General features: G+C 37.3%; 1 protein-coding gene across 1 annotated transcript in view; it reads left to right on the top strand.

Annotated features, from left to right (window-relative positions):
- The first annotated feature begins 245 nt into the window (after nt 1–245).
- ATG3 (autophagy related 3) overlaps nt 246–19125 on the top strand; it is a 34977-nt gene continuing 16097 nt past the window's right edge. Inside the window, exons 1-4 of the mRNA XM_006074016.3 lie at nt 246–378; nt 3249–3290; nt 7137–7186; nt 10067–10137. Of these exons, the coding sequence (XP_006074078.1) occupies nt 307–378; nt 3249–3290; nt 7137–7186; nt 10067–10137 (235 nt within the window). The 5' untranslated portion in view covers nt 246–306. The remainder of the gene's footprint in view (nt 379–3248; nt 3291–7136; nt 7187–10066; nt 10138–19125) is intronic.

Here is a 19125-nt window from a genome sequence, read left to right as displayed (position 1 = left end):
GGTGCGCGTGCGCCCGCTTCTCCCCGCTAACTCGGCCCCGTCGCCCTCCCTCGCGGCCAGGTGATAGCTGGGCCGGGCCTGTGGCGCGCTGCCTGGGGCGAGAGGAGCGCGCGCCCTGCCCTCGCGCGCCACGCCGGCCGCCCCTCCCCCTCGTCCCGTCCGTCCCGTCGCGACCCGTCCCCTCGGGTGCCGCCGGCCGGGTGCTGAGGCGAATCGGCCGCAGCGGGGACATTTTCTGACTCTCGTTCCCTGTCCCGGCTGCCCTTTCCACTCCTTCGCGGGGCCGGCCGCCCCTCCGGCCCCAGGATGCAGAATGTGATTAACACGGTGAAGGGAAAGGCACTGGAAGTGGCTGAGTACCTGACCCCGGTCCTCAAGGTAAGCCGGCCGTACGAGGGGCTGGCAGGCACACGCTTGGCTCTGCAGGGACCGAGGACCTGGCGCCGGGGTGTCACTGTGGTGTCCGGCGGGTAGCGGTGTAGCCAGCTGGTGAGGGCGGTACGCGGGAAAGGGGCAGCCCCCTACCGCGGTCTTACTCTGTTCTCGGAGCGACGCTCCGTGAGTCTGTACTCTTGTCTACTCCCGTCGGAACTCAGCTCCTCGAGGTACCTTGGGTTGGAAGGTGGTCCGCAGCTAGGTGGGTTTGAGAACGTTAAATCTTAACATCGGAAATCTTTTGAACTTTTAAAAGAAGGATTATTTGCTTATCTTAAATCAGTGTTTGATACTAAAATGACATGTCACTTTTTTCCTTTCAAATTTCATAGTATGTCTCATAATTAGGAGTTTGAAATAGTTGTGAATGAGGTCGCAGCTTTGTTAGATTTCAAAAGAACAAGGTGAAATTTGCAACATTTTTTTTCAGTATCTTTGAACCCAGTTTACAGGCAAAGCCCCCCTTTTTCAGGTTTTGAAATAGCTGCAACTAGTTCATCTTGGACGTGAGCAACCTGACCATTCTAAATACATAATTTTATTTTACATTGGCAATAACAGCATTTTAAAAGTAACAATTGTGACATATTACCTATTAAACCGGTGACTGATTTCTTATTTTCAAAGACAAATTTCTCGAAGTGCATTCGAGTTTTTCTTTTATAACTCTTTCAGGGTAATTTTTTTGTTATTGTAACTTTATTTTTCCTTTCTGAAAAGCGAGCAATGATGAAAAATAAATGAATAAGAATTTCTTGATTAAGTGTTTTTTTCTGTAAGTTTTAAATTAAAATTTTACATTTCTTAGTGTGGGGATGAAATACCCTTGGAAATGGTTCCTCTTTATTCAGGAAGTTACTCTGGTATTTTAAAATTTTACTTTACTGCCTTTTCAGGACAATGGGAAATGTTAATCCTGTGTTTTCAAATACTTATTTCTAAGAATTGTTTAAAATTGTACCTTTTTGGGCCAAGTTTAAAAAAAATTTATAAATGAGAACTCCAACACTTGCTATGCCTATATTTGTTAAGTGTGAAACGCATCCTAATTAAGATTATTCAGTCTATTGAAATTGAAAATGATTTTGACATTTAAATCAAGTGATTCTTATGCATATTATGCCATCTCTTCAGAAACATGTCTAGGTATACAGCATTTAAATAATACATGCTTATTAAAACTTTTTAGTTTCAGGGAGAGAGGAGCAAGAGTAAAAGACCTCTTAAACATGAAACTGCTATTTTATTGACCAGTTGTATTTTACTGAACTTACAACAAAATATTATGTTTTTAGGAAGCGTTCTACTTGTTCACCAAACTGAAAAAATGTCAACTTCTTAGTACGTAGTTTTAGTAATAAGGAAAAAAGAATTAATGACCCTCTTCTTATTCTTCCCTGTGCAAACTTCCCTGTTTACAAAACTAATTCTTGTGTTGATAGTTTCCTACTAGACATGGGAAGGCAAGGAGAAAAAACTAAATTTCTGGGAAAGATAGAATGATTTCTCTTAGGAAGTAAAAGTTAAGAAAAATCGTGGTTTGAAAGGCATATGTATAGTGAAAGCCAAAGTCTCTACAGGGAGCTTCAAGCCTATACTTGTTTTGTGGGTGGTGTTTAGTCGCACAGTTGCTTCTGACAGTTTTGTGACCCCATGGCCTGTAGCCTACCAGGCTCTTCTGTCTGTGGGATTTCTCAGGCAAGAATACTGGAGTGGGTTGCCATTTTCTACTACAGGCAATCTTGCTGACCTAGGGGTTGAACTGGAGTCTCCTGCATTGGCAGGCAGATTCTTTTAACACTGAGCTGCCAGGGAAGCCCATACTGGTTTGATAAAGGGTCCTATCTCACTCTTGCTCACTTTTGCTTAAAAACCAGTCTAACCTCTATATTATCTATCAAGAGCTCTCAAAAACAAACAAAAAAAGAACTCTCTTGCCTTGGGTTTTGCATTTGCTCTGAAATGCTCTTCAACATTTGGCTGTTTCTTTTTCTTAAGGTCTCTACTGTATAGGCACCCAGCAGTGAAGTCTTTGTTCCCTCACCATCCTATTTGAAATAACCATCTCTCTCTTTCCACCCCCGCTAGTATCCTGTCTGCCTTATTTTTCTTCCTGGTATTGATTACCATTTGACTTTTCTCCCTGCACTAGAGTTTAAACTTCTTATGAAGACAAGGATGCATTTGGTGTATTTTATTCACTCTATGTCCCTATTACACAAATAGTGCCTAGTATATATTATTTGGTATTTTTTGAATCAGTAATGTTCATAAATGGATCTTTGTTTTTGTAGATTTCTACCATAAAATCTTACGTAAAACTTAAACTTTAGAAAAATTTGGTTAGTAACATCCTTGCTTTAGGGAGAGTATAGTGTATTCTATCTTGATGGAGATGAAAACAATGGGAAAGTATTAAATGGTTTAGGACTTCTAGATTTGGTTTCTAATATTACTCAATTTCAGTGAGACATTGGCTGAATTGTAAGATGTCTAAACATCTTAAGATATTTTTACTTGTAAAATAATGATATTTGGCCATTTTACAAAATTATTTTGAGGTTTAGTGTTTGTATAAACCTTTGAATGTTTTTCCAAAGAGCTTTGCTCTAATGTAACATTGATCACACTGTATTTTAACTATTTTCATGTCCGTTTCCTCTGCTACATAATCCTGAGGTAGGGTACCAGTGACAGATTCTTTTTTTGTCATTCCATTACCTAGATGGGTGCCAGGCAAATAGTTGCCCACAAATGTTTGTTCAATTGAAAGTGAGACAGTGTAATACTGTTGTTCTTTTTACTCTCTTTAGGAATCAAAGTTTAAGGAAACAGGAGTTATCACCCCAGAAGAGGTGAGTATTGAAGATATTATAAAGCTGTTATATTCTACAGTTACAGAAAACTGGGTGACTTTTTTTGCATTATAAGAAAACATCTTGAAATTTAATCTTGATTTGAGTAAAATTAGATCCTGTCGACTGTATTAGCAATCTTGTAAGGATTTCTACTTCCCATAAAAGAATGTGTAACTTCCCTCCCAGTTTGTCATTTCTCAAACTTTTCTATAGTTCCTCTTTATTTAAAAATGAGGGTGGGAGAAGAAATGGAAAAGACTCCTGTAGTCATTTATTCTTCAATCATATTTGTATTATATTGAGCTGTGCATTGGACTCTGTTATTTGTTGTGTCTTGATTCTACCCCAAACATGAGTATTCATGGCTTTCCATTTGGAAACTTTGGCTTGATGCTTGGATATTAAGTTTTCTATCAGTATTCAGCTTACATATTTTATTGCTACATAGTTAACACTGATTTTTTTCACCATTCTTTCACTTTTTCTACTAGCCAAACAATAATATCTGCTTAATACTGAAACTCATGGCTCTTTTATAGACCAATTGTATTTTATTGACCTTTTAACATAGAATTATGTTTTGAGGAATCATTTTGCATGTTCATGAAGCCTATATAATAAAAGTTTTCTTTTTTCTTTAGATAATTTATTTTGTTGTCTTCAGAGAAATAAATACTGGTCTAAAAATCCTTTTGGACTCCAGTTTTATGAGTAGTTACAGTTACATCACATTTATTTTTTATTGTTGATGAATGGCAAATAATTTAAGCTTCACCTTTAGCTCTCATTAAAAGTACCAGTCATTGGCAATGGAAGTTAACTCACTGTTTTGAAAGAAACATTTTGAAATGAGCTATGTTACATGATCATGTTGTAAATTTCAAGACCTGAAGTCAAAGAATTAACTGATTTTTTAGTTTTCAATTGTGATGCAATCTCTTCAGTCCCAAATCCTTTTAAGTTCAAAGAATGGTGTGCTGAACCAACAGTTATATCTAAAATTGTCTTTATTTTTAGTGAAAACACATAGTGGTACTGACAAAACCTGGAAGACCTGCCTTCTGGACCCATTTCTCTTATGTCTCCTATTCTGACTTGGACAAATCAAGCTATCTAGGCACAGGCCTCATGTTTCCTCATTTCAAGATGAGTTTTGTCTTGACATTCTCTAAAGGACCTGTCTGCCTTAGACATCATAAGTTTAATACCTTGAATGCCAAGTAAAACTAAGTTTTGAGCTTAAGGATAGTATTAATGTTCTTGCCAGGTATAATTTAGACATGAGGCTTAAAACTCAGTGTCTGAAATAAAGAGCAGAGATGAATGTATGCTGTTTTTCTTATATTTTTTGGCTTTATCTCCTCTATGTGAAAGTGACATTGATGAATGGATAGCTGGAGTTAGAGATGCAAGCCTGTGGTTATTGAATAGGATTAAGCTGTTTTAAAACAGCTACTAATCCTACAATGCACTTAATTGTATCATGAAGTGAGTTATAAATTTCCCCCTTTTTAAACAAATGCACAGCAAAAACTAGCTCAGTTGGGTACCAACCACATAATCCTGGATTGAGAATAGAGCACAATTATAGGATGTAGTTTAGAATGAGCCTAGAGGAAGAAGAAGGAAGAAGATCAGAAGACATAAAATGCTTTGTCGTTGTTCAGTTGCTAAGTCGTGTCCAGCTCTTTGTAACTCCATAAACTCCAGCATTCCAGGCTTCCCTGTCCTTTACTGTCTCCTAGAGTTTGCTCAAACTCATGTCCATTGAGTCAATGGTGTTACCTAACCATCTCATTCTCTGCCACCCCCTCCTCTTCCTCCCCTCAATCTTTCCCAACATCGGGGTCTTTTTCAATGAGTCAGCTCTTTGCTCAGGTGGCCAGAGTATTGGAGTTTCAGCATCAGTCCTTCCAATGAATATTCAGGATTGATTTCGTTTAGGATTGACTGGTTTGATGGAAATACTATACTGATTTGATCTGTTCAGTTGTTTCCTCTTACTGTTTCTGGGCTTCTGGCTGTCAGCATTTAGCTGTCTTTTTGTTTTCATTGAGAGATGTGGAAGTATTGTGTTTAAAACAAGGGACAAGCACTAATATGGTACTTTTTGGACTAAAAATACTTTATTGTACAACATGTATATGGCTTGAGTAAGTAGAGTACTAGTAATAAAGGATAGCGTGAAGAATAAAGCTGCTTATCAGAATGTTCACATTAATTCCATCTTGTTAGAGTTATCCAGTGTTTAATCATTAAGAGTAAGCAGTACTGAGAATTTAGAAATTTGAGTCTTTCATTTGAACATAGGAAGCACGTAATAAAAATAATGGCCACCGCTAACGAGAGCAAGAGTACCATATGCTAAATATCATTGTGGTGCTATGTTCTTTTATAGTTTTCCTTATCTTACAGTGTTTTTGTTATTTTTTCAATAGATGTCACCAGAGGTGCTAGGGAATAAATACTAGAGTCTTGTGACCTCAAAGCAATATTATTAAAGAATTTTAAAATTTTTAATTCTTTGTTTTGCTTGCATTTTGTTAATACTTTTGTGTTAGTGATGAATTAATTCCTGATAACCACAGAGTTGTTACGTAGCATCTGGTTGCAGTGACCCAAAATGCATAAAACTTGGGGAAGAGAGTATTGCTTTCATTTGGGTTTTTGTCTTTACCTAATCACTTTAAATAGTCAATAAATTCTTTAAATAAAAGAGTAGAAACATTTTGTAAAGTTGCTGTTGAGAGTATGTTGTTAAATCTTGTTAATCTATCTTCTTAGAAGTTACTCACAGAATTCTTAAGTTTTACTCTCAAATTAAAATAGGATATCACACATATATATACTTTTCGCAGAAAGGCATTAGAAGATTAAAGATAATGTAATTTTTTTGCTATGTGATAAACATGAACACTACATGATTTTAAGTTAGAACTGTTGTTGTGAAATAGAATTGGGAAAGTGTGCGTATTGCTTGAGTCAGGACACTGCAGATATGCTTAACAGACTCATTTTATGCTTTTAAGAATAAGCAGAATTTCTGTCTTGCAATTAAGATCAGTCCATGCTCACGTATAATGGAAATTTTCAGAAGGTTAAACTATTTCTTCCTGAGTCTGTTTTTCATTTTTGAAGAAAAACAAAAACTTGTACAATATTCAGCCTGACCAGAAAGTCCAAGATTTGTTAGGATTCAATTTCTTAATTGTCATGTTGTTTTCCAATTCAATTCAAAAGCTTCTAACTTTTCCCCATTGGTTGGCAGTACATTTCTCTCTTTTATTAATGATTGCTTTAACAGTGTGAAAAAGCTTTCAAAATTATGATACTTAAATTTTTTTTAAAAATGAGGAAGAAAAACTGTACACTATGAGGTAATAAACTATTCTTTCATCATAGAACTGTGTTTATTTGGTAATTTTTTCAAAGATCTTCATTGAGTTTTCAACTGTTAGCAAGAATCTCTCCATTTTATTCACCCATAAAGTGGTTTTGGTGTTTTAAAATACTGTTGTATTACTTTTATTCATTTCATGATGCTGTATGCATTTGGCATTATCTCATCCGGTGATTAAAATTGAATAAAAAATTAGTAGCACTCAATATTTTCTCTACCAAGATTAATTTGGACTTTTTTGAGTGTTAAAATTTGTAGTTTTAATACATATTCAAAAATAAATCTTCAGGCTGTAGAGCATGTTGGTGCTGTTTACATTTTAACTGACTATTTTGTAACAAGATTACACAAGATGATCCCTTTGGTATTCTGCCACCTTACATTCAGTGATGTTCAGTTTTTCTTTTTTCCTTTTTTTCATATTTCTTCTAAATCTTGAATAGTTTGTGGCAGCTGGAGATCACTTAGTCCACCACTGTCCAACATGGCAATGGTAAGTACTCTTGATTGAAGAAAAAAGTTCATAAAAGGTATGACTTCATGATTATGGCAGTTTACAAATAGATTGGTGCGTGAAAATTAGAATAACCAGTTTAATTTTCCTCTTGTAGATTGTTCTTTTAAATAGTGCCCCAGTATTACTCAAAGTGAAATAACTAAAGAAAAATTGAACATTACACCTGTTTTGTTTTGCTGTGCTAACACAAGAGATGGACATTTTTGAGATCAGTGCCTTCCTTTGCCAGTATTCCCTTCCTTTAATAGTGTTTAGGTCAGTTCTTGTGGTAGGTCTTTAAAAAATATTTTCAAAAGTTTAATAATTTTGATTATTTTTCAAATTAAAAAGTATTGAATTTTTTATGACATTAATAGATAACAGAATTTTTCAGATTCTCGTGTTTCTTTACCGTAAGAACTTCTTTGAAGTTCAAGTTTCTCCCCAATTTTAGGAATTTTAGCTCAAAAGTTGAGAGATTCATCATACCAAATAAAGTCTTGATTGGAAATCTATCTGTAACAGACTTTTCTAATTTTTGTTTTTCTCATTAACTTTTCTTTTAATTATAAATAATTTAAGCAACTTAGCAGTTCTTATAATGTATCTTTAAAATATCTGAATAATAATAAATTTAGTTTCATTACTTTGAGTACTTATGATAAAGCCACCTGGCAGTAGCTGAAGAAGTGATCCCAATACTGGCACACTATTTTATTTAGGCTAGAACTGTTTGGAATTATTATCTTATTTGGATATGAGTGGTTCAACTTGTTACATTTTTTTTTTCCCCAGTGACACTTTTTCAGTTGTAGTTGAAAGGTAGAGTTTTGATTGGGGAGCAGGGATTTTAGGATTAACAAGGTTCTAATTGATAATGTTTTCTAAAGAGCTTAAGTAAACTATTTAAAATCATAGTTGGAGCTCTTTCATCTGTGGCCTGTTCTGTTACCTTTAATTTTTATATTTTAACACATCCAAAATAGTTTTACTTCTCGAACATTGTTTCCTGTGTACCAAGAAAGGCTGAAATGTCAGGTTCATTTACTTTTATGTCTTGTCTTTCCTGTGTATATTTCTGTTCCATATTTTAAATTGTGTTCATATCATAGAAGCTCTCAGATTTAGACTTTTCCCCACCTTCTAAATTGTTAAAACTGTATTTAGTTACATTCTGATCTACAGTATATCAATATATATTTCAAGTCAAATAGGTGTATAACATTTAAAATAATAAGTCATTTTGCAGGGAAAGAACTAAAGGATTTTCTTCAATACATATGTGATAGATATACATTTTCTTTATTCAGATTTGATTGTTGCAGTCCTTAATTGTCTAATTATATAATTTATGATATTGTTTTAAGGGTTGATATCCATGGACAGAATCATCATTTAGCAGATAGTATTTATAGTTCCCACTTCATGAATTATGATGGTTGAAATAATTTTATTGTAACTTAGAACTCAGTTATATCACACTCCAGTGTTTATGCTTCTGACTGAACTGTTGGGGCTAGAGGAACAATTTATTTTAAATCTGTGCTAGAAGCCAACCATTTCTGTGCTATATGTTCATGTTTACAGGTGCCATCATGACTGTATTACATCATCTTCCCTCAGAACTTCAGGCATTACTGTTTCATTGTTGAGTTTGACACTTGGGAATGGTCTAAAAAATCCTAGAAGCCTGACAGATTTTTGGGGGGCATTTCCTAGCTTTATCTTATGCTCAAATCTATGATTTGAAGTTTAGATGGAAGCTTAAGGCAACAGAACTCCAAATAATTTATATTTGTGACAGATACCACATGCTACCCCAGCTCTGACCAGTTCTAGTAAGAGTCAACTCAGAATAATCTTTGAAGAAATTTCTTAGTGAGATATTCCAGAGTAGCCCCCCAAATCAGAGATGTTATGCCTGGCTCTGACCCACAGAGGGTGCAGTCTTCAAGAGCAGGAGCCCCAGAGTAACTTGATCCTTGCTTCTTTATACCTTCTGGTTTTGTGACTGTGGGCAAGGTGACTTCTTTAAGCTTTTGTTTAATGTATAAACTGGGGCTATTAATATTATTCACTTCTTAGATTTCTGGGGATTATATGAAAATAATGCATTTTGGAGTTCTAGATCCTGTACTTAATAGAAATATAGTTGCTCAGTCCTGCTGGACTATTTGCAGCCCCATGAACTGCAGCCCACCAGGCTCCTCTGTCCATGGGATTTTCCAGGCAAGGATAGTGGAGTGGGTTGCCATTTCCTTCTCCAGGGGATCTTCCTAACCCAGGGATCAAACCTAGGTCTTTTGCACTGCAAAAGACAGATTCTTCATCAACTGAGCTACCAGGAAGCACTCAATAAAAGGTTTTATTGTTTATTTCTGTCATTATTATTCTCAGCATTATCATCTGGTGATTCAAAGCATCTTATCTCTGAGTTCCAGTTTTAATACAGGAGTATGAATGTGAATTTTGTCAACTACCTACTTTGTTATGCAACATCATGCAGCTATTTTTCTGCCTCCTCTTGGTCTTATGTTCAGCCCTACTTTAAAAATCTGGTTCAGATTATTTTTGTTTCAAGGAAGACATAATAGTTGCTTAATATAGTTCCATATTATTATTTTTTTAATTTAATCTAAATTCTCTTGGTCTGTCTGCAGTCTCTTAATACATTTCACTTAAATATATTTCACTTATATTATTGCTATGCTCTTCATTGCCGCAAGATACATCACTTTTTGGATCCTTCCCAAAGCAATCCTAAAATAGTTTTCTCAGGGGTGTGGGTTGTGTGGTGTTGAGATTAACATGTGATATTTTCTGTTTTTGCCTTTTAAAATATTTTTTGTATTTTGGTGTTTTTCACTCTTTTTAAAGGGCTACAGGGGAAGAATTGAAAGTGAAGGCTTACCTACCATCAGGCAAACAATTTTTGGTCACCAAAAATGGTAAGAATTATGTTGTATATATAATTAAAAAAAAAAAACACCTTACTACTTACTAAGCTTTTTTTTTAATTTACTTTTTTATTGAAGGATAATTGCTTTACAGAATTTTGTTGTTTTCTGTTAAACCACCACATGAATCAGCCATAGGTATACATATATCCCCTCCCTTTTGAATCTCCCTCCCCATCCCACCCCTCTAGGTTTATACAGAGCCCCTATTTGAGTTCCTGAGCCATACAGCAGATTCCCATTGGCTATCTGTTTTATATATGGTAATGTAAGTTTCCATGTTACTCTTTCCATACATCTCACCCTCTCCTCCCCTCTCCCCATGTCCATAAATCTATTCTGTATGTCTGTTTCTCCATTGCTGCTCTGTAAATTAATTCTTCAGAACCATTTTTCTAGATTCCTTATATGTGTGTTAGAATATGATATTTATCTTTTTCTTTCTGACTCACTACACTCTGTATAATAGTTTCTAGGGTCATCCACCTCATCAGAACCGACTCAAATGCATTCCTTTTATGGCTGAGTAATATTCCATTGTGTATATGTACCGCAGCTTTATCCATTCATCTGTTGATGGGCTTGCTTCCATGTTCTAGGTATTGTAAATAGTGCTGCAGTGAACAGTGGGATACATGTGGCTTTTTCAACCCTGGTTTCCTCGGTATATGCCTAGGAGTGGGATTGCGGGGTCATATGGTGGTTTTATTCCTAGTTTTTTAAGGAATCTCCTTACTGTCTTCCATAGTGGCTGTATCAGTTTACATTCTCACCAACAGTGCAAGAGCATTCCCTTTTCTCCACACCCTCTCCAGCATTTATTGTTTGTAGACTTTTTGATGATGGCCATTCTGACTGGTGTGAGGAGATATCTCATTGTGGTTTTGATTTGCATTTCTCTAATAATGAGTGATGTTGAGCATCTTTTCATGTGTTTGTTAGTCATCTGTATGTCTTCTTTGGAGAAACATCTGTTTAGGTCTTTTTCCCTCTTTTTGATTGGGTTCTTTTCATCAGCATCTTATAATTTTCTGTGTACATTTTTTTTTGTCTCCTTAGGTAAGTTTATTCCTAAATATTTTAATTCTTTTTGTTGCAGTGCTGAATGGATTGACTCTTTAATTTTTCTTTCTCATTTTTCATGTTAGTATATAGAAATGCAAGTGATTTCTGTGTATTGATTTTGTATCCTGCAACTTTGTTAAATTCACTGATTAGCTCTAGTAATTTTCTGATACTGTCTTTAGGGTTTTCTATGTATAGTATCATGTCATCTGCAAACAGTGACAGCTTTACTTCTTTTCTGATCAGGATTCCTTTTATTTCTTTTCCTTCTCTGACTGCTTTAGTTAGGAATTCCAGAACCATGTTGAATAGTAGTGACGAAAGTGGACACTTATCTTGTTCCTGATCTTAGGGGGAAAGCTTTCAGTTTTTCACTATTGAGCATAATGTTTGCTGTAGGCTTATCATATATGGCCTTTACTGTGTTGAGGTAGGTTCCTTCTGTGCCCATTTTTTGAAGAGTTTTAATCATAAATGGGTGCTGAATTTTGTGTCAAAGGCTTTTTCTGCATCTATTGAGATGATGATACGGTTTTTATCTTTAAATTTGTTAATGTGGTGTATCACATTGAGTGATTTGCGTGTATTGAAGAATCCTTGCATTCCTGGAATAAACCCAACTTGATCATGGTGTATGAGCTTTTTGGTGTGTTGCTGAATTGTTTGCTAAAATTTTGTTGAGGATTTTTGCATCTCTGTTCATCAGTGATATTGGCCTGTAGTTTTCTCTTTTCGTGTTGTCTTTGCCTAGTTTTGGTATCAGGATGATGGTGGCCCTGTAGAGTGAGTTTGGAAGTGTCCTTCCTCTGCAATTTTTTGAAAGAGTTTTAGAAGAAGAGGCATTAGCTCGTCTCTGAATGTTTGATAGAATTCTCCTGTGAAGCCATCTGGTCCCGGGCTTTTGTTTTTTGTGAGATTTTTGATCACAGCTTCAATTTCAGTGCTTGCAATTGGGTTCATAATTTCTATTTCTTCCTGGTTCAGTCTTGGAAGATTGAACTTTTCTAAGAACCTGTCCATTTCTTCCAGGCTATCCATTTTATTGCCATATAATTGTTCATAATAATCTCTCATAGTCCTTTGTATTTCTTCATTGTGTGTTGTAACTTCTTTTTCATTTGTAATTTTGTTGATTTGATTCTTCTCTCTTTTGTTCTGGATGAGTCTGGCTAAAGGTTTGTCAATTTTGTTTATCTTCTCAAAGAACCAGCTTTTAGTTTTATTAATCTTTACTGTTATTTCTTTCATTTCTTTGTCATTTATTTCTGCTGGGATCTTTATGATTTCTTTCCTTCTACTAATTTTGGGGGTTTTTTGTTCTTCTGTTTTCGGTTGTTTTACTGTTTTCAGTTGTTCTAGGTGTAAAGTTAGGTTGTCTGTTTGGTTTTTTGTGTTTCTTGAGGTAGGATTGTATTGCTATAAACTTCCCTCTTAGAACTGCTTTTGCTGCATCCCCTAGGTTTTGAGTTGTGTTTTCATTGTCATTTGTTTCTAGAAATATTTTGGTTTCCCTTTTAATTTCTTCAGGAACATGTTGGTTATTTAGAAATGTGTTGTTTAATCTCCATGTGTTTGTGTTTCTTACACTTTTTTTCTTGTAATTGATATCTAGTTTCATAGCATTGTGGTTGGAGAAGATGCTTGATATGATTTCAATTTTCTTAAATTTACTGAGGTTTGATTTGTGACCCAAGATGTGGTCTATCCTGGAGAATGTTCCTTGTGCACTTGAGAGGAAGGTGTATTCTTCTGCATTTGGATGGAATGTCCTGAAGATATCATTGAGGTCCATCTCATCTAATGTATCATTTAAGACTTGTGTTTCCTTACTAATTTTCTGTTTTAATGATCTGTCTATTGGTGTGAGTGGGGTGTTAAAGTATCCTACTATTATTGTGTTACTGTCAGTTTCTCCTTTTATGTTTGTTAGTATTTATCTTACATATTGAGGTGTTCCTATGTTGGGTGCATAGATTTTTAGAATTGTTATGTCTTCCTTTTAGATTGATCTTTTGATCATTATGTAGTGTCCTTCCTTATCGCTTTATTTTAAGGTCTATTTTGTCTGATATGAGAATTGCTACTCCAGCTTTCTTTTACTTCCCATTTGCATGGAATGTATTTTTCCATTCTCTCACTTTCAGTCTATATGTGTCCTTAGGTCTGAAGTGGGTTTCTTGTAGACAGCCTGTATATGGGTCTTGTTTTTGTATCCATTCCGCCATCTGTGTCTTTTGGTTGGAGCATTTAATCCATTTACATTTAAAGTAATTATTGATATGTATGTTCCTATTGCCATTTTCTTAACTGTTTGGGGTTGATCTTGTAGATCTTTTTTCTTCTCTTGTGTTCCTTGACTGTATAAATCCTTTGAACATTTGTTGTAAAGCTGGTTGTTGGTACTGAATTCTCTTAACTTTTGCTTGTCTGAAAAGCTTTTTATTTCTCCATCAATTTTGAATGAGGTCCTTGCCAGGTACAGTAATCTTGGTTGTAGATGTTCCTCTCATTGCTTTAAATATATCCTGCCATTCCTTCTGGCCTGCAGTTTCTGCTGAAAGATCAGCTGTTAAACGTATGGGGTTTCCCTCGTATATTACTTGTTGCTTCTCCCTTGCTGCTTTAAGTATTCTTTCTTTGTGTCTAGTCTTTGTTAATTTGATTAGTATGTGTCTTGGTGTGTTTCTCCTTGGGTTTATCCTGTATGGGATTCTTTGTACCTCTTGGACTTGATTACTTCCTTTTCCATGTTGGGAAAATTTTCAACTATAATTTCTTCAAAAATTTTCTCATACCCTTTCTTTTTCTCTTCTGGGACCCCTGTAATTCGAATGTTTGTACATGTGATATGGTCCCAGAGGTCTCTGAGACTGTCTTCAGTTCTTCTCATTCTTTCTATTTTATTTTGCCCTTCAAAAGTTATTTCCACCATTTTATCTTCCAGCTCACTGATTCATTCTTCTGCTTCAGATATTCTGCCATTGATTCCTTCTAGAGTATTTTCAATTTCAGTAATTGTGTTGTTTGTCTCTGTATGTTTCTTCTTTAATTCTAGGTCTTTGTTAGTTGATTCTTGCGTTTTTTCCATTTTGTTTCCAAGGTTTTTGGTCATCTTACTATCATTATTCTGAATTCTTTTCAGGTAGTTTGCCTATTTTCTCTTCATTTATTTGTACTTCTGTGTTTCTGGTTTGTTCCTTCATTTGTGTAGCATTTCTCTGCTGTTTCTTTCTTTTTTTTTTAACTTACTGTGTTTGAGGTCTCTCTTTCCCATGCTTCAAGGTTGAATTCTTTCTTCCTTTTGGTTTCTGCCCTCTAAGGTTGGTCTAGTGGTTTGTATAAGCTTCTTATAGGGTGAGATTTGTGCTGAGTGTTTGTTTATTTGTTATTCCTCTGATGTACAAGGCTGAGTGAAGTGATAATCCTGTCTGCTGATGACTGTATTTTTGTTTTGTTTGTTGAGATGAGGCGTCCTGCACAGGGTGCTACTGGTGGTTGGGTGATGCTGGGTCTTGTATTCAGATGATTTCCTTTATGGGAGTTCTCACTATTTGATACTCCCTAGGGTTAGTTCTCTGGTAATCTAGGGTCTTGGAGTCAGTGCTCCCACTCCAAAGGCTCAGGATTTGATCTGGTCAGGAGAGAAGATTGCACAAGTGGTTTGTTATGGCATTAAGTGAGATTAGAACAAATATCCAAGATGAGAAACCAAAGATGAACCTCAGACAAATGGCAGTTATAAAATCAGGCAAATAATACTTAAAATAATGGTATATACTCACATACATATATACCCATGAGCAAAGTCAAAACAGTCCAACAAAATAAAGTACAACAGATTGACCCAGTGAACTTGGGAAATCAAAGGTTATATGTACCAGTTAAGAACAACACTAGCTAAAGCACAAACTGGAAAACAAAACTAAAGCAAGGTGCCAGTTGGGAATAAAGCAATGAAAATAATAGTAACAAATACGTTGAGAGGAAAGAAAGACAGGAAAGAGAGTAGCTATGCAATGTTAAATAGAGGTAGATGAAGACGATTTATATACATTGAAGATTAACTGCAAAGGGAAAAGAACAGTAGGAAAGGCAAACAAAGGAAGAAAAGTAGAAAGTATAACAGATTTAAGAAAATTATAATTATGAAATAGAGAAAAGAAAAAATACAGAAGAAGAAAGAGAAAAGAAAGAAAAGGAAAACTCCACAAAACTTCAAAGGCCCAATGTAGAGGCAGAGGTTTATAATGACTATTAAAAGTGTGACTGGATATACACATGTATATATACACCCATAAGCAAATTCAAAACAGTCCAACAAAAATAAAGTACAGTAGATTGACCTGGTGAACAAAGGGAACCAAAAATTATATCTATCAGAACAAAACTTTATAAAGCAGAAACTGGAAAACAGAACTAAAGCAAGGTGCCAATTAGGATAGAAAGCAATGAAAACTAACAAATATGTAGAAAACTAACAAATATGTTGAGACTAAAGTACAGAAGGAAAAGAAAGAAAAAATAGGTATGCAAAGTTAAATAGACATAGATAAAGAAGATTTTATATATTAAAGGTTAACTGCAAGGGGGAAAGAACAGTAGGAAAAGCAAACGGAGGAATAAATGTAGAAAAATAATAATAGGTTTAAAAAATTAAAATTAAAAAAGAACTCACCTAACTGCAAAAGCCCAATATAGAGGCAGAGGTTTATAACAGCAATAAAAAATGTGACTGAAGGGGGAAAAAAGGCTCAAAAGCTTAGATTTCATAGTGCCAATAAAAATTGACAGCTACAACAGCGGGAGGGGGAGAAATCCAGAAGAATCTACAGAACAAGTCAAAACATAAGAATAAATGTTTTTCTTGAGTCACTGCTGTCAGAGTACTTTCCCTCACTGGGAGTCGCGGTTCACCTCGCCTCCCTAGGATGCCCTTTAACGCTGTGCTGATCTCTGGGCCTGCTGTGAGGGCAGCTCAGATTCTAATCTGGTCCTTGTACGTGTTCTTGCCTCCAGCGTCCACAGGTATCAGAACTCGTGCGTTTTCTTTTGTGGGAGCTCTCAATGACCTTTTTTATATTCCACAGACTCAAAATCTGCCTAGTTGATTGTGTGGATTTAATCTGCAGCTTGTACAGCTGGTAGGAGTGTTTTGGGTCTTTTTCCTTAGTGACACTGCCCCAGGTTTCAATTATGGTTTTATTTCCACCTCTGGATATGGGTTGTCCACTGGGGTTTGCTCCTGAGGCTGCCCTGGAGGGCTGCCCCTGTGAGGGCCAGGTGTGGAGGTGGTGCAGCTGCTTGAGTCACAGGGGTTCTGGCAGCACCAGGTACTCAGAGGAGTTGGGGGCTCAGGCAGCAGGAAATATAGTGCTCTAGAAGGGTTTGGCAACTAGTATTGGCCAATATTGGAGAAGGAAATGGCAACCCACTCCAGTGTTCTTGCCTGGAGAATCCCAGGGACAGAGGAGCCTGGTGGACTGTCCTCTATGGGGTCGCACAGAGTCAGACACGACTGAAGCGACTTAGCAGCAGCAGCAGCATAGGCCAATATGCTCCAGTATTCTTGCCTGGAGAACCCCCGTCCCTGACAGAGAAGGCTGGCAGGCCACAGTCCACAGGGTCGCAGAGAGTTCGACACAACCTAAGAGACCCTGTGTGCATAGACACGACTTTTTTTGCCTGTGGCAGCTCTACCCCAATGAGAGTTGAGCATGAAGGTAGCACAGCTGCTTGGCGTGCGGGTACCCTCGCGGTGCCAAGTGTGCAAGGACACAGACTACCTCTGCCGCAGGAGTTATGGCCCTATCGGTTTTTTTGAGCCTTTTGTAGCTGGTGATCAGAAGGCCTATTTGGCCAGTCTTTGTCTGTAGTAGCTCTGCCCATATAGGCACTTACAGGGCTCCCTTGTGTGGGGTCCTTCTCTGTTGTTTGGCGCATCAGGCACATAGAGGGGCCCCCTGCCTGGGATCCTACTCTGTAGATCGGCGCATCAGGCACTTAAAGGGGCACCGTGGGTGGGGTCCTACTCTGTAATTCAGTGCATCAGACATTTGATGGGCCAGCCTCTCTGTTGTTCAGGGGCTGATGCTGGTGTGTCAGGGGAGAGAGATTATGATTATGGCTCTACCCCCTACACATGACTCAGCCGTATTGCATTGCTTCCTTGGCTGCCCGGCTTTCCTCCATGGGCATTTCCCACCACAGACTCCTTCACATCCCCTCAGTCCATCTCTCCACAGTCAACAGCAGCCCTCACCCTGGGATTGCTCCACAATCCCTAAACTCCATTTCCCAGCCACTGCGCCGTGTAGGCTATGTATGGCTGCAGCAAGGACTGTCTGATTCCCATTCCATTACAGTCAGTCAGTTCAGTTGCTCGGTCGTATCCAACTCTTTGTGACCAAAGGACTGCAACACACCAGGCCTCCCCATCCATCACCAACTTGCGGAGTTTACTCACTCATGTCCATTGAGTCAGTGATGCCATCCAACCATCTCATCCTCTGCCCTCAGTGGGGGAACTGAAGCAGAGGTCTGATCCCCACATTGGGGTGTCTGAGTCACAGGAGAAACATTTAAGGCTGAGGGGGAAACAGCTGATTTGTGACAGCCTAAATGGCTCCAAAATCACTGCAGATGATGACTGCAGCCATGAAATTAAAAGGCTTTTGCTCCTTGGAAGAAAAGCACTTCTGTGTCTGAAGCTATATTCCTGATGTATCCGTGGAGAGAGATGTATTCCACGTCCACCTGCTACTCTGCCATCTTGTTCCTCCTCCTTACTGATTGTAATTTGTGCTTAAAGTTGTACTTCTAGCTTCTCTCTGACAGAAAGTTGGAAATTTAATGACATTCTGAATGTTATATGAAAGTCAAAGTCATTCAGTCATGTCCGACTCTTTGTGACCTCATGGACAGTCCATGGAATTCTCCAGGCCAGAATACTGGAGGGTAGCCTTTCCCTATGGTAAAGTTTTTTTTTCCTGTGGATTTTCTATGGTAGACTGTTTTTTTCCATACTTGATTTTATCTCCATTTTGTTATTTCTTTTTGCCAAAAAGTATAGATTGATGATGAGAATGGCTCTAAGCAAAATTGGACTTCTTCTTGGGCTGTGTTTTTTTTTTTTTTTTTTTGGTTTTTGTGCTGCACTGACTGCGATGGCATACAGGATCTTAGTTCCCTGGCCAGAGATTGAATCCATGCTGCCTCCAGTGGAAGTGCAGAGTCATATCAGCAGGACTGCCAAGGAAGTCCCCTTGTTGGACCTTTTTTTTTTAATGTATTTATTTTAATTGGAGGTTAATTACTTTACAATATTATATTTGTTTTGCCATACATTGACGTGAATCAGCCACGGGTATACATGTGTTACCCATCCTGAACCCACCTCCCTTCCCATCCCATCCCTCTGGGTCATCCCAGTGCATCAGCCCCGAGCATCCTGTATCATGCATCGAACCTGGACTGGCGATTCATTTCTTATATGATATTATACATGTTTCCATGCCATTCCCCCAAATCATCCCACCCTCTCCCTCTCTCACAGAGTCCAAAAGCCTGTTTTATACATCTGTGTCTCTTTTGTTGTCTCGCATACAGGGTTATTGTTACCATCTTTCTAACTTCCATATATATGTGTTAGTATACTGTATTGGTGTTTTTCTTTCTGGCTTACTTCACTCTGTATTAATAGGCTCCAGTTTCATCCACCTCATTAGAACTGATTCAAATGTATTCTTTTTAATGGCTGAGTAATACTCCATTGTGTATATGTACCTCAGCTTTCTTATCCATTCGTCTGCTGATGGACATCTAGGTTGCTTCCATGTCCTGGCTATTATAAACAGTGCTGCGATGAACATTGGGGTACACGTGTCTCTTTCAATTCTGGTTCCCTCAGTATGTATG

The sequence above is a fragment of the Bubalus bubalis genome, chromosome 1, assembly GCF_019923935.1.
Source record: "Bubalus bubalis isolate 160015118507 breed Murrah chromosome 1, NDDB_SH_1, whole genome shotgun sequence".
NCBI lineage: Eukaryota > Metazoa > Chordata > Mammalia > Artiodactyla > Bovidae > Bubalus > Bubalus bubalis.
The sequence above is the reverse complement of the archived record's forward strand: the minus strand, read 5'-3'. Positions and strand labels throughout refer to the sequence as shown.